Source organism: Labrus mixtus, chromosome 2, assembly GCF_963584025.1.
Source record: "Labrus mixtus chromosome 2, fLabMix1.1, whole genome shotgun sequence".
Classification (NCBI taxonomy): Eukaryota; Metazoa; Chordata; class Actinopteri; order Labriformes; family Labridae; genus Labrus; species Labrus mixtus.
Genome location: NC_083613.1, coordinates 27292223 through 27305843, shown reverse-complemented (window position 1 = coordinate 27305843; position 13621 = coordinate 27292223). Strand labels below are relative to the sequence as shown.

The 13621-nt window shown below is 40.4% G+C and overlaps 1 protein-coding gene across 2 annotated transcripts in view; it reads left to right on the top strand.

Annotated features, from left to right (window-relative positions):
* Positions 1 to 13387, top strand: part of doc2d (double C2-like domains, delta) — a 76552-nt gene extending 63165 nt beyond the window's left edge. For both annotated transcript variants that reach the window (XM_061059585.1, XM_061059577.1), the window contains exons 9-11: positions 9052 to 9133; positions 9350 to 9446; positions 13066 to 13387. In XM_061059585.1, coding sequence (XP_060915568.1) covers positions 9052 to 9133; positions 9350 to 9446; positions 13066 to 13205 — 319 coding nt within the window. In that variant the 3' untranslated portion in view covers positions 13206 to 13387. The remainder of the gene's footprint in view (positions 1 to 9051; positions 9134 to 9349; positions 9447 to 13065) is intronic.
* Positions 13388 to 13621: the final 234 nt, after the last annotated feature.

Genomic DNA, 13621 nt, shown 5'->3' with positions numbered 1-13621 from the left:
TTAACTGAGATATGCATTCATCTTGTCCTCTAACCAATTCATCTGAAAGTCAGTAGATTAATAACTGATTCAGACAATTGTTTGTAGCTGCCCTAGACTGTTCTCACCGTCACTTAACTTCTATTCCAAAAGACTGGGCGCTTCTCTCTGTGATGCAGGTTTTTGTCCAACGTGTGAAACATAGAGCCGATGGAAAGCAAAGTGTCTGACACAGTGCACCTGAGCCAACCTGCCCGTAAGGCATGGATGGTGACAGATAAAACCCACACAGCTCCATCTCTGATCTGCCTGCTGCACTTAAATGCAGGGGTGAGAGAGCTCCCACACACACACACACACACACACACACACACACACACACCCACACACACACAAACAGGACAAAAAATCGTGTGTCTAACGTAGCATCCACCAGTGGGAGGATTCAGGGCAGAGAGAGCAGCAGGTTGCTGAAACTGCTTCATAAAGGAAGCTTAAATGGCTTTAAAGTAGCTTTAATGTCTTAAGGTGATTAGACAGTAGAGTTATATAATGTTATAAAGATATATACCGTATGACCTTAAATGACCTTAAAAATGTGAGAAAAGAGATGCTACATGCTTCTGCTCAATGTTTTCAAATGTGCAGAGGTTTCACTCAAAGACGTTAGGAGACTGATTATTTTCAGTTCAGACTGGGGATTGTATCTACTGATTATGTGGTGCACCTTGTTTTAGATCTCTAAGGTGATGACTTTGTTATCTCTGCTCACCTCAGCCTACAGTGAACTATTACACACTTCTCTGTGAAAACTAAAGAAGAAGTGTAAATGCATCTTTACAGAACAAGTCCTGTTTACAAGATGAACTTGCAGACTTAATGCAAAGTGAATCAAGAGAATTTCTGCAAACTTTTCTTGGGATCTGAAAGCACATTATGCCCTCCTGAAAATATCTAGATCATGACTGCTCTGGATATTCTCCTGACCTGGCTGTTCACATACGCACCTCACAGAGGGAGACTATCCCTGTCAGTCAGGAGGGGGGTGGGGGCGGGCGGGGGGCGTCTCCTGAGGTAAGACGTGATGTAAAATAAAGACTCTGAAGTACAGAGTCCGTTATAGGATGCTGTAATGACAATATTTGCCTTTATATCAATGCTATGTGTAGTTAAAGAGAAACACAATAATAACAAAAGAGCACAGAACAACATACTGAAGCAGTGTAATTACATGCCCTTATATCGTAGTGGTCGAGTACATACATTCAATGCACCGTGCAGCAGTCACAGTATAGAAACATCACTCCCCCCTCCCCATCCGCTTGAGGTGAATTCTCCGGAGAATATCCTGCTGTGTCCTCACATCAGCTCACTCGGACTTGCTGTGGAAAAGAATACAAGGGGTCTGGCAGGAGAAACTCCGGGTGAAGTCCGAGCGGAAAAATTCAGCTGTTTGCGTTCACACGTATAACTTCCCTGGCAGATATCAGGAGTTTTTCAAGAAGTGTGAAATCCCTATATGTGTTCTTCTGGGGAGCATGGACCAAAACGTTTATCTAGCAGCTCCTTATCAAGGGCGACATTGAAAAGTCCTGTACTGAAAAAGATTCTTCTCACATGTTTTTTCATGCATCATACTGCATCAGTTTTTTTCTCTTTCTCACAGAAAACAAAAGCCCAGTGGATGTTCTCGTTATGTAAAAAAATAAGCTTTCCTTCTCAGACACAGAGGAGAATATCTTTCTTTTTTCCCTGCTAGGTATTGATTTGTTCCGCTACTTTTAAAGTGTCACATTGTGCTTTATTGGTCTATTTCGCTGCACAGTGTTTTTGAGTACACCAGAAAATAACACATCCACCCCGAGTAAGCGTCCTCCTTTTTTTCCTTTATAGTTTTCTCCTCACTGACTTTGTTGGGTTTTAATCTTCTTTTTTTTTTTATTGTGTCTTGCTCTTTTTGTTCTCGGCTTCAAGTCCTTTTTTTTTCTCGGGAAAACTAGTTGACATGATTTGTTTAAGCCAGCGTCTGAGCTGATTCTTTATTCTGGCGGTTGCGTTGTTAGAAATTATCCTTTGTCTTTCTGCCAGAGTTTTCCCTTTGTTCTCGTTAACCTGCTTCACTTCAGTGTAGTGGTCGGTCTGCAGAGTAAACACTTTTTGTTAAACTCCCCCTTTAGTGATTCCCAACGTAATTAAAACAGTGAGGTTTTTCTGAGAATGACTCTTAACTTGAAAAAAAAAAAAAAACGTTTGAGGGAAAAGAGGATTGGGTGCAATGTTTTGCTGACATAGGTGAATTGCATCCCTAGAGTCTACAACATAGGAGTTAGGAATTAATTTGCTTAGCTAGCTTTCTGACTTACTTCACTGTCAGAGCGGTGATGTCCTGCAGCTGTAACACCGGCAATCCTCTCAAGGATGCTTTAACTAAAGCTGATCTTGATGCCAGTCTTTCTTCATCCATACTGTGTGTGTGTATATGTGTGTATGTATGTGTGCGTGTCCGTGCATTGTGCCAGAGGGCTTTTCCAATCGCTTCCTTCACTCTCTGTGACTCTCAATCCGCTTTCTGAAGCCGTTCAAGTGAGACAAGGTCAGAATTATCACAGAACTAATTTGTCTTCCAATTGAAAGGACAAATTAGCATTTACAGACTAAATGAGTTTACATCCTCCAGAAGGACCCACACTCCTCTCCCTGTCTCTCTGCACATTACCTGGAAGATTGTGAGAATAAATTATTGAGAGAAAAGACACGTGAAGGCAGAAAAAAAGTGCAAAACATGTCAAGTATTTCCTGCTGACTTAGCACACACGCTATGCTTCACAGTTTTGTTCTGTATTTCTCCCTCTCTTTGCCCCTGAATGTGTGTGTGTGTGTGAGGGGTAAATCATGAATCCTCTCTGCAGCAGACATACATTTAGCTCCTCTCACATTGTCATAGATTTTTTTCTCACACAATTTCTGTTTCTTGCATCTCTCTGTGACAACTTTGCAACTTGTTTTTAACACCGCCATCCTTTCCCTCATTTACCCCGCATCACTTGTGTATTTCTGTTCTTTCTTTCTCTCATCCTCGTGCATCTGTCTTTCCCTCTGTAACCTAAACTTGCTGTCAGGATGGTTTGAGGCACCAATTTCTCATGACCCCGGCAGTTAGAGTGTGTTTAAAGCTGCCATGTGACTGAGTCATGAGGGCCCAATGACATAAAGGGCAAAGGCAGACAAGAGAAGCAATAATGTAAATGAATACTCGGCTAACATGATGTATAGTTTGGCTTATATCAGCTTGTGCTTAACCCAGGCCTCATATACAGCAGCATATAGAAGCCAAATTAATCAAACAAGTCAGCAGGATGCAATTCAGAAAGGTTTTTTTTTTTTTTTTGCGATTAAAGAGAGGAACATAAAACGACACAATGCCCTTTACTTTCATTGGATTTTGTAGAGTAACTTTTGCTTTGCCTAAACTAAAACCAAAAAATGATTCATAATACACCCACATTTACAACAATGCATAAATGCATGCACAAGATATAAATAGATAGATGTAAAAGTAGCAACAAAAGCAAGTGCATTTAATAAAGATACATTGCCTCACAGTAATATTGCACACTATTGCCCACCATGACAACTTTGATACAAGAAAAGACTTAAATTTGAAAATGCTTCATGTCTTTTTCAAACTGAGACTGTGAAACCTTCAGATTTGCTTTGCCTTAAAGCTACAGTGAGGAGTTTTTAACTGGTAAAGAAACAGACTGAAATGAATAGTGATAACCAATAATGAGTTCCAAAAGAAACCGAAAGCATCAGGAACAAGATAATCTACTTCTGTAATGTCATTATTATGATACTGCTGCTTCGGGGAAGGTGTAGGATGATGAGAAGCAAAGAAGCCTGGTGTGCGGTTTGCTTCTCTTTACCTATTTGTGTTTTTGGATCCAGCACTTAGGGATGTGCATATCTTTTTTTGATTTTTTTTATAGTGCCAGACGACACTGTTAACTGCATATTGCAAAAAAAAACAACATTTCCAACAGAAACGAGTATCTTATCAGTGCAACATTTGACTGTTAAAATAATGTTTTTCACTACCCACACCAGTGTTTCCCTTAGGTTTACAGGTTTTTTTTTTTTTTTGGTGGGGTGGGGTGGGGTGGGGTGGGGGGTGGGTGGGGGGGGGGGGAGTGCGGTCAGACGGACGCCAACACAAACACTTGAAGGAATCTTGGTGTTCATGCGTTACTTTTAATGACAGCTGTCCTGTTCTTTCGGAAAGGTATCCTTAAATGACTTCTTTCCCTGATTTCCAACTCTATCCACTATCCTATTTTCTAAAATAAAGGCCCAAAAATAAATCTAAAAAAATAATAATGCATACACATAGGCCTACAGAACAGGATCAACAAAGATGCAAGAGATACCGCTTTGTCCACAGGGGCAGCCAAAACCGAATCAGACCCAAGGACTTTAAAGTGTTTCACAAAGAACAGATAATTTGGACTTTTCTCTATGAGTTGTATTTGCACAACTTGAAGACCAAAAGAGAAACAGAAAAATAAATAATTTGTAGTGTGATTGCCTGCTGAAGGAGAATAGCACCAAAGATGAATGAACATACAGCACAAACAAGCATTCAGTCTCTTTCTCATCATGTTCGTGCTCGACTTGCGTGTTTGTGGAGCGTACTGTGAATAAGCAGAGGACAAATAGTATGTCAGATGGACCCTGGTGGCCATGTGAATGTGGCAGTCATGATTTGGGGTTTTGCTCTGAAGTCACACTATGATTACATCTGTGCAGCCACTTTTTGTGATGTATGAACGATAACGGTGACTTAACAGCTCTTTCAAGCTCAATATATCACAGTTATAGTTACATGGAGTGACAAAAAAGTTGTTAACACACACATATATAACACCTAGCCTGCAGTATGCCCTGCCTTTTTAAATCAAGTAAGTGTGAAGTTTTGCTGAGACTCATGTTAAAAGCTGTTAAAAATAATGCTGCATCACCGTCATAATAAAGAAGAACAGCTGCCAGTCCCTGTTAGTCTTATCAGTCAGTGGAGGTTTGTGATACATCGTGGAAGTAGTTAAAGTGTTCAGCACAGAAATCTGTTAGTTCTTTGTATTTAGCAGTGAACAACCTACTTTTTTGCCAAAACAGCTAACAAAAACAGAAGGGATAATCCTTCCTATCTCTCTGGACCAGCCTCCCATGGTATGAATAATTCCTCACATTGAATTTTCCACGGGTAATTCCAGCATAGTTTGGTTTCAGCTGTACAGAATACTTTTAGTTATGCTATCATTATTATGAATGTTGCTGTCAAATGGTGTTTTTGTCACTCTGGAAATTGGAATCCCCCTGTCTTAACTTCCTCCGAGCGGTATGTAAAATGTGATTTTACAAAGCTCACACAGAGATCTCCACCACCCCCCCCTTGGCTTTCACCTCAGCCTCTCACACGGCACCGGTCAAATAGAGGCTTTGTTTGGCTGTCTCTTTCAATCCATTTCTTTCTTCTTCTTCTTTCATGAAGGTAGTCAGACCTTTGTATGTGCAGAATGTAAGAGAAATGCTGAAAGGTCTTCAGAATCAGAAATACCTTCATAATCTCCAAAAGGGGCTGGAGTAAAATGACCCTTTAAACTAAAATGAACACGTATGGAGCCTGTGAAAAGCCTGTGGTTTGGTGACATATCATCACATGATCGGCTTAAACTAGAAAAACCAAATCGGGTGCGGATAGGTATGAAACAAGGTTTTTTAACTTGAGTATTAATAAATGAATACTTGAAGTTTACAAAGTTTAATTCAGAAAAAGGAGGAGAGCAGAGACACCTGTTTCATCCACAAATGTAACTGTTGAACCATTTGTTTATTTGGACCAAAAATCAACTGTACAGATAATAATTGTATAAGCTCGCTAGCAGATAGATTAACCATGATTGTAGCATTTTTTTTCCCACTCAATTTGAAACATATAAATTCCTACAGATGCATCACTGTGTCAATTTGTGACACTTCAGGTGAATTTGTGTTTTTGTTTCATTCCTTTGACTTTACATTTTAGCTAACCGTAAAAATCGCGCTGTGCTCTCTGAGTAAACACTTACACTGTGTAAAGTTTTGCAAATTAAAACTTCAAACCATTCAATTAGAGACAGGATCATCGGCACAAATGTGATTAAGAATAAACCAAACTCATTATTTTATTTTTGCTGAGCTAAGCTAGCTTTTTTTTTTTTTTTGCAAACTGACAGTTAGCACGTTTGTTAGCTTTATTTATTTCTTCGGTAAGTTTCTTTTTTTCTTTTGTTTTAAATGGTGTGCAAAGGGGGCGGTGCAGTGGTCAGTGCTGTTTCCTCACAACAAGAAGGTTCTTGGTTTGAATCTCCCTGTGCAGTTTGCATGTTCTTCCTATACATGTGTGGGTTCGCTCCTGATACTCCGGCTTCTTCAAACAGTCATAGACATGTTCCTCGGGTTAACTGGTAACTCTTAATTGACCATAGGTATAGGTGTGAGTGTGACTGGTTGTTAAGCTAACAGTTAGCTCAGCATCTATAGTAGTTAACTACTACTCCAGCTTCCAAGCACGTCCCCCCTGTATGCCTCGTGGATGTCGCTTTGTGGCAATGGCAAATTTTAACAGCCATGAATTTTTAATTTATTTCCTCAAATGTAATGTGTCCCATCCTCAGAAAGCCTAGAGGAGGCCAAATACCGTTTTCCAACACTATTTTTTAAATGAATTTACCCTTTTCTACGTAACAATAGATATGTGTTTGGAAACTGAAGGAAAAGACATCCCGGTCTGTAAAACTGGACCGTAGTCTCTCTTAAAACTATAATTTTTTTTAGTTTTTTTAGATTGGAGACTAGGAGTAGGTTAGCATTCAGGCTTCACAACCACTGTAGATTGTGAACTCTTGAAATAAAGTGGAGCCTTCGTGAGGAGCTTTTTAATTTCAGAGATTTTCATAATACAATGAAGTTACCATGTGTGTCAGAATTTTTAGTTATTTCAAGTCGAAGGACTAAACTTTCTCTCAAAACTGCTTTTTTTTACATGAATGCCAACAGTGGCTAAAGTTCATGTGCCACCACCTTGCTTTCTATCAATTCCTCCTCCACCTTTCCCTCCTCCATCACTCCATCCTTAACTCGCTCTGATTCCGGGCTCGGCACTGACAACCTCAAGCCCATCTCATGCATCAGCTGTCAGGCCAGGATTCGTCACCAGCGGGGAGGAGGCTGAAAGAGTGAGATATCTCACCGCCTGAACATCTTGACTTGGAATTTATGCTGATGATGACTCCCATTGCCCTCTGGCACTCCTTCTGTCGCCTCTTCGCCGGAGCGTACAGTCCTCCAACGTCGGCGTGATTATGATCTTGCTACGCTCTCTTTCTTTCCCATTCTGTTTCTACTCGCGCTCTCTCACTGTCCCTGCTTTTGTACAAAAGACTTCTGGGTCACAATTATCTCCGAAAGAATTTAGCAAACTTCCTTGTCTTCCTTTGTTTCCGCCATTCAACAAAGTTTTCTGTCACATCAGGGCATGGATAAAAAAGTAATGGAGTCAATATTTGATCTCAGAAATAATTTGTTCTGGCTTTGTTTGAAAGGTGAAATGCATTTGACCATCTTCTTTGTTCAACCGTCTTTTATCCACATATTACAGTTTGAGATTTCACTTTTTTATTCAAATTATAGTTCATACAAGGCTCTAATCTGCAGGTTATAGTCTACAGTCCATTAGTTAAGATAACCAAAATAAGTGGAAAAAGGGTGAAAAGCTAGCTTGTGGCAGTTTTAAAGTTACTTAATAGAACCTATAACTAACACAGTAACATGTACAGTATATCCTGTTTAAGACAAGCTGTTTCACCAGCTTCTCAGTTTGTATGCTTGGCTCACCAGCTTCAGGTTGAAAGTGGTGGCAAAATAACACACAATCATTTTACCTGGAGTTACGGCTGTGTCTGAAAGCAGAGAAACAATTAGGACAACACACAAAATTGCATTTTAATTGCCACACTAGCAACGTCGAGCAGACGCTCTGCTTCTTGCCTGTTACACGCTGAAGAAGAGCGCCTGCTGGAAACGTTGGTGTGGTAATTGAAATAGAATTTTGGAGTGCTTGTCCTAATTGTTTTTCTTGTTTGAACATTTTTCAGGATTCAGCATTGTTTTACGTTGAAAGGGAGTTGAGCATGTTTTCTCTATCATTGTGTCTGAAATCACCCTCTACTGACTTTATAGTGCACCAATTAGGCATTTTGTCTCGCTATGTGAATTTGAGCGAGCATTATTATACCATATCTAATGGACTCATGGTATTCCACATTGTTTTGTGAAAAGTAGAGGACAACCAATTGTCACTAACCAATCAATGTATGCCATCATGCATTGCAGTGCAGAGCTTTGACAGGCGTAAAGTGACCTTTGACTGTTCTCATGAGACGGAAGAGAGGAGCGCAACTAGCATGAGCAAAGAAACAGAAAAATAAATCATATTTGGTGGCATTTAATACCAAAATGGAAATTAGATTTTTCCTTCTGATGATGACACGTATGAGACCGTAGTCTGTATGCACAAATAAAGGTGTGGCACAAAATGATGCATCATTATTGTAATTAAAATATGATGTTTTATTTGTTCTTTGATTTTTCTGATTATTTTGTAAAAAAAAACAAAACAAAAAAAAAAAAAACACTAATTCTTACTAGTTATCACAGAAATACCTACCTCTATCTATGATTAATCCCGGCGTAGCTGAACATGTAATTGTGCGACAGCAGTGATGTCGTTGTCAGCATCCAGCCAGACAGTGAGTAATGTCTGACAGCGTTTATTTCTTATTGTGCCATTGAGCTCACTATATGGTCCACTACAGGCCGCTCCGTATGTATGGAGTAGGAAGAAGTGAATGAATGTGTGATTTGAGACGAGGCTGAAGTCATCCCCTGAGGTTTCACTGTGGAGAGTACAAGGTCTCAAGAATTGATGTCCTCATTAGCTTTCACTTGCTTTTTTTTTTTTCTCCTCTTTCCCAGAATCCTGCAGCCAGATATGGGGAAAAAGTCCAAGAACAAGACTACAGTGAAGAAAAAGACTCTCAACCCTGAATTCAATGAGGTATGACTGGTTTCCTGCTGTAGAAATAACCCTGGTTGTTCAGATGCGCATTAAGCATTTCTCCTTTTAAATACTCCAATTTGGAAATGTTCTTCAGTATGTTTCAAGCATCAATCAGCTTGCAAGAATTAATTTCATTTCGATTGAAATTGCTTTCAACTCTGGTGTCAATGAGTCATTGAATTAAATGTGCTCCTGTGTGCTGCACCTGCACAGGAGTTTTCATATGAAGTAACCTTGGACCAGCTGGCAAAGAAAACCCTGGAGATCTCTGTGTGGGACTACGACCTGGGAATGAGCAACGACTTCATAGGTAGGCTACCAAAAGAAAACGTAGGTACGGGAGGGGAGGAGTAGAGAAGAAAGCAGCAGCAGCAAAGTCGATGACGGGAGCACAAGTGTTTGAATGAAAGTGACGCAATTGCAGGAAGAATAAAAATCAGGCCGAGCGTGGGCGGAAAGAGGAGTACAGAAAAAAAAACTCGGGGAGATGAGGGGTAATTATGAGGATAGAGGAGAACGATTGAACGAGAGAAGGAGAGTTTGAGTGGAAAGGAAATGGAGGGGCTTAAGAAATAAAAAGGAGGACTCTCACTCTGGATCCCCATCCTTTGCAGACTTGGCACATCAGATGGCTGCTGCTTCGTCAGACTGCTAAACAGCTTTTGCATGGCGTGGTGCGTACATCGCGGCAAAGTGCACGTGGGAGCTTAGGGAGTGATGGGGAAGTATGGGGAGGAACGTTGAGAATGGATTACCACCCTGTGAGCTTGAAGGCCCTCAGATCAAAGCGTTTTACTCTAATGTGTGTGTGCACATGTGTGAGGCAGTGGGTGGGAGGCACCCAGTGTTTAGATAAGCCCAGTGAGTTATTAGGCCTGCTGGGAGAAAAGGCCATCAGTCTAACGTACAGCCCCAGATAACAGCCACTCTACAGACCATTATCATTACAGGTTAAGCTATGTCGGCCTGTCAATTATGCTAATTGGTGGTGGAAGAAAAATGACTCAGAGACCAAGAAGAATAGAGAAAACGAGTTGAGAAAGAGGCAGAGCGAACAGAATCCCGCTGCACTGTAGTAAGAGTGAGCGCAATAACAATCGGGCTAATAGGCTTAGCAGGAGATAGAAAGGATGTCACACGGTAAAAGGTGAGATATTGCAGATACGCGGGGGAGAAAGCTGGACCATGAGGGGAAAAATGTGAAGGCCAAAGTAGAGCGAGAAATGACAGGCAATAAATCAAGTGGGTGACTTGTTGCAAAGATCGATACGTTAGGAGTGATGGGAAATTTTGTCTTCATCTAGAACTAAATGTACACAACAGGTTTAAAGATCTTGCTTTAAACATTCGACAGTGTCTGCATTTCTTTACAAGGAAAAGTTTAGAAATGTTATGAAAAAACTTTTTTTATTAACAAATCAAATAGGAGGTGCCTGTTTATCCCAGACATGAATCAGTACCAATATTGACAAACTAAGATATGAGCCAATATTTGACTGACTGGATTTTGATTGTAAAAAGATAATTCAGTGTCAAAATCTCAGTAATTAAATGTATTTATCTTTATTTGGTCATATTTGGCCACCAACAGAGTTTTCAAATTCACAGCAAACCCTGAGCCTTGTGTTACCTTTATTCAGATGTTTCCTTCAGATGAAAAAATTAGTTTTTTAAATGCCATACTGGCCCTCTATGTACCCAATCAGTTAAGTCTGTAACTAAAACAAGCCATTTCAAATCATGTCTCTTTAAATGAACTAAAAATCTCTCTTAATTCTGATTGGCCAGATGTCAGGCAGCCTGCTGAAGGGAATCAGTGATATCCCCCGGCAGTGATTTAAACCCCCGTGAGCACTGCTTGAAATAGTCCTGAGCAACAGATTTTAAAACACCGTAGACAAACTGAGCACTTTGCTGTGTCTGTACGAAGACTCTCACATGTAGCTCGACTAGCTAGTTAGCTAGCTGCAAAAGTATAAATGTTGACAACTGTATCCAGAGCAGCCTGAAGTCTTTTGATGGCCTGATGGAAAAAGTATGAGTTGCCTTGTTTTGTTGAAGTAACGTATACTTTTTGGTTCATTGTTCAGCATAATGGAATGCTTATTGTTACACACTGTCCATGTTACTGCTGCTTGGGATGAATAAGACAGATGAGCATCAGAGGACTATTTTGTAAGGAGTAAAAATAAGCAGGGCCACCCTTAAGAACAGTGGTTGCCTTCTGGCCAGGATGCTTGTAAGGTTTTTTTTCTTACCTGTGTTGTTTCCCTACCTTTCTCTGGATGTCTGGCTGTTTGTCTGTCACCTACAACTCGCAGGCACACGCCATCGATCTCTGTTCAAAGGTGATGAGGTTTTTCATGGGGGCGTGATGGAGGTGACAATGTGCTGTGTGTGATTAGCCTATCGAAACTCTGCCAACAGGTTTTGACCTGCACTTCCGTCTGTGTTGGTCTGTGTGTGTGAAAAGAAAGGGGAAGAAGGATACAGGATAGGAAACGCTCACTGGCAGCTCCTCCCCTCCCTGCAGCAGCAACTCAGGCAGTGTTCAATGCCGCGCGCTGATGAGACGCAGATCAACAATCGTGCCTTGTTTTCCTCGCGGCTGTCATTTTGCAAGGCGCTGTTATAAGGCGGCATTGCCAAAATACCGTGTTTAAAACTTCACGCTCCATTGACTGTGCAATCACAGCCGAGGGAATGGCTCTGTAATAACCTCGGTATGACAACTGCCTGCATCTCTCTATCTTACAGCCTGCCTTCTCCACCGAAGCCTCCGTCACCTCAGCTCACTTTCACCTGAGTCATTTCCTGCTTCTCTGCATATTTATTCCCTCCATGCCCTTTCAATAAATCTTCCCTTATCTTAATCTCTCTTTCTTGTAATTCCCCCGCTGCCTGTCTATTTCTCTTTCTCTCTGCCTGGAGGAATTTGTCTCAAATGTCTGCTGGCTTCCTTCTCTGCTCCCTGTCTATCTGCCAGTCAAAAAATAATCATCTTTAATGGCATGAACGGTGACGTACGTTATCGCTTAAGCTCAATTACATTTTTATTGAATATTAGATTTAGGCAAACAATGTCTGTGCCAGCCTATCTACCTATTTTCATTTATTACACCACTATAAGAGGAAGGTTACTGATTATATTGAATCAAGTACAATTTAGACTCAATTTACAAAATCATTTACATCGTATGACCTTTTGGACATCAGTTAGACTACATATCTGATGGAAATTTAGTATTTCAATACTTATGTCTGACAGCGATAGTAGCTGGTTTAATTTCAGGATAACATTTCATTCATAAGATTGTAAAAATGGAATTAATAGAGGAAACTTTTTTTTTTTAGAAAAAACCCATGTGCACTGCCTGTTCAGCACCAAACAGCAGACAGACACAACAACTGACGACAGCTGAGAAAATTAGTGAAGCATTCAGCTGCTAAAGAGCCGGATATTTCCCAAGAGAGTTTGTAGCAATCAAGAACAGAGCTAAAAGAGAGTGACTAATGGACTTGCATTCATCAGGTGTACAGCTACTTGGCTTCTTTGAGAAACAGTGTTGCTCTTTAAAAGCAGGATATGTAAACAAGCTGCGAACCAGTTTAATAGCGCTTTTTTGATGCCCCAAGTGACCAGAGATAAAATTATTCCTTTTTAGAACCAAAAAGGTACAAGTATCCCTTTAAAATATTAAAATCTATCAGTCACAGAGGCCACTTTTCTTTAATGTTTCCCTGTAATCAAGGGATTTTTGATATAGTAGGATTAGCACTCGTACTAAAGTTAAGGATCAGAGTACTTCCTTCACTATTGCTCCACCTTCTTACTGCTTTCCTTGATTCTCCCAGATCCCTGTCTCCTTTACTTCTCCCTATCACCTCCTCATTGTCCTCTCTTTCTGCCTCTCCCTCTCTGTCTGCAGGCGGAGTGGAGCTGGGCATCAATGCGAGCGGACAGAGACTCAAACACTGGTTCGAATGTCTCAAAAACAAAGGGAAGAAAGTGGAGCACTGGCATACGCTCACACAGCAAGGAGCCCCGAGCAGTGACAAACCGGACTAGATTACACCAGACATTCATGCATAGAAACACACACGCACACACACACACACAATAACACACACACACACATTAGTCTCACTGAAAGATGGTTGACAACAGAGACTAAGTAAAGCCAGAGCAAATGAGAATTAAATGCAATAATAATGATGTTAAAATAAAGATCTGTCATATAACGCAAACAATTACAGCACCAAGTATTAGTATATGATATTCATACTAATATTAGTGATGGTAATAATGTGTTATCCAAATACATTTTTTTTTAAATGTATTTTTTTCTAAGGTGAACCAAATTGTGGCAATGTCCTCATTAAAGTGTTGACGTAACAAAAACAAGTACTCACAAAATTTCGCTCTAGACCTCACTGTATTGTGGAAGTGGCTCATATTCTGTCATTTAAATGAACATCTGATGA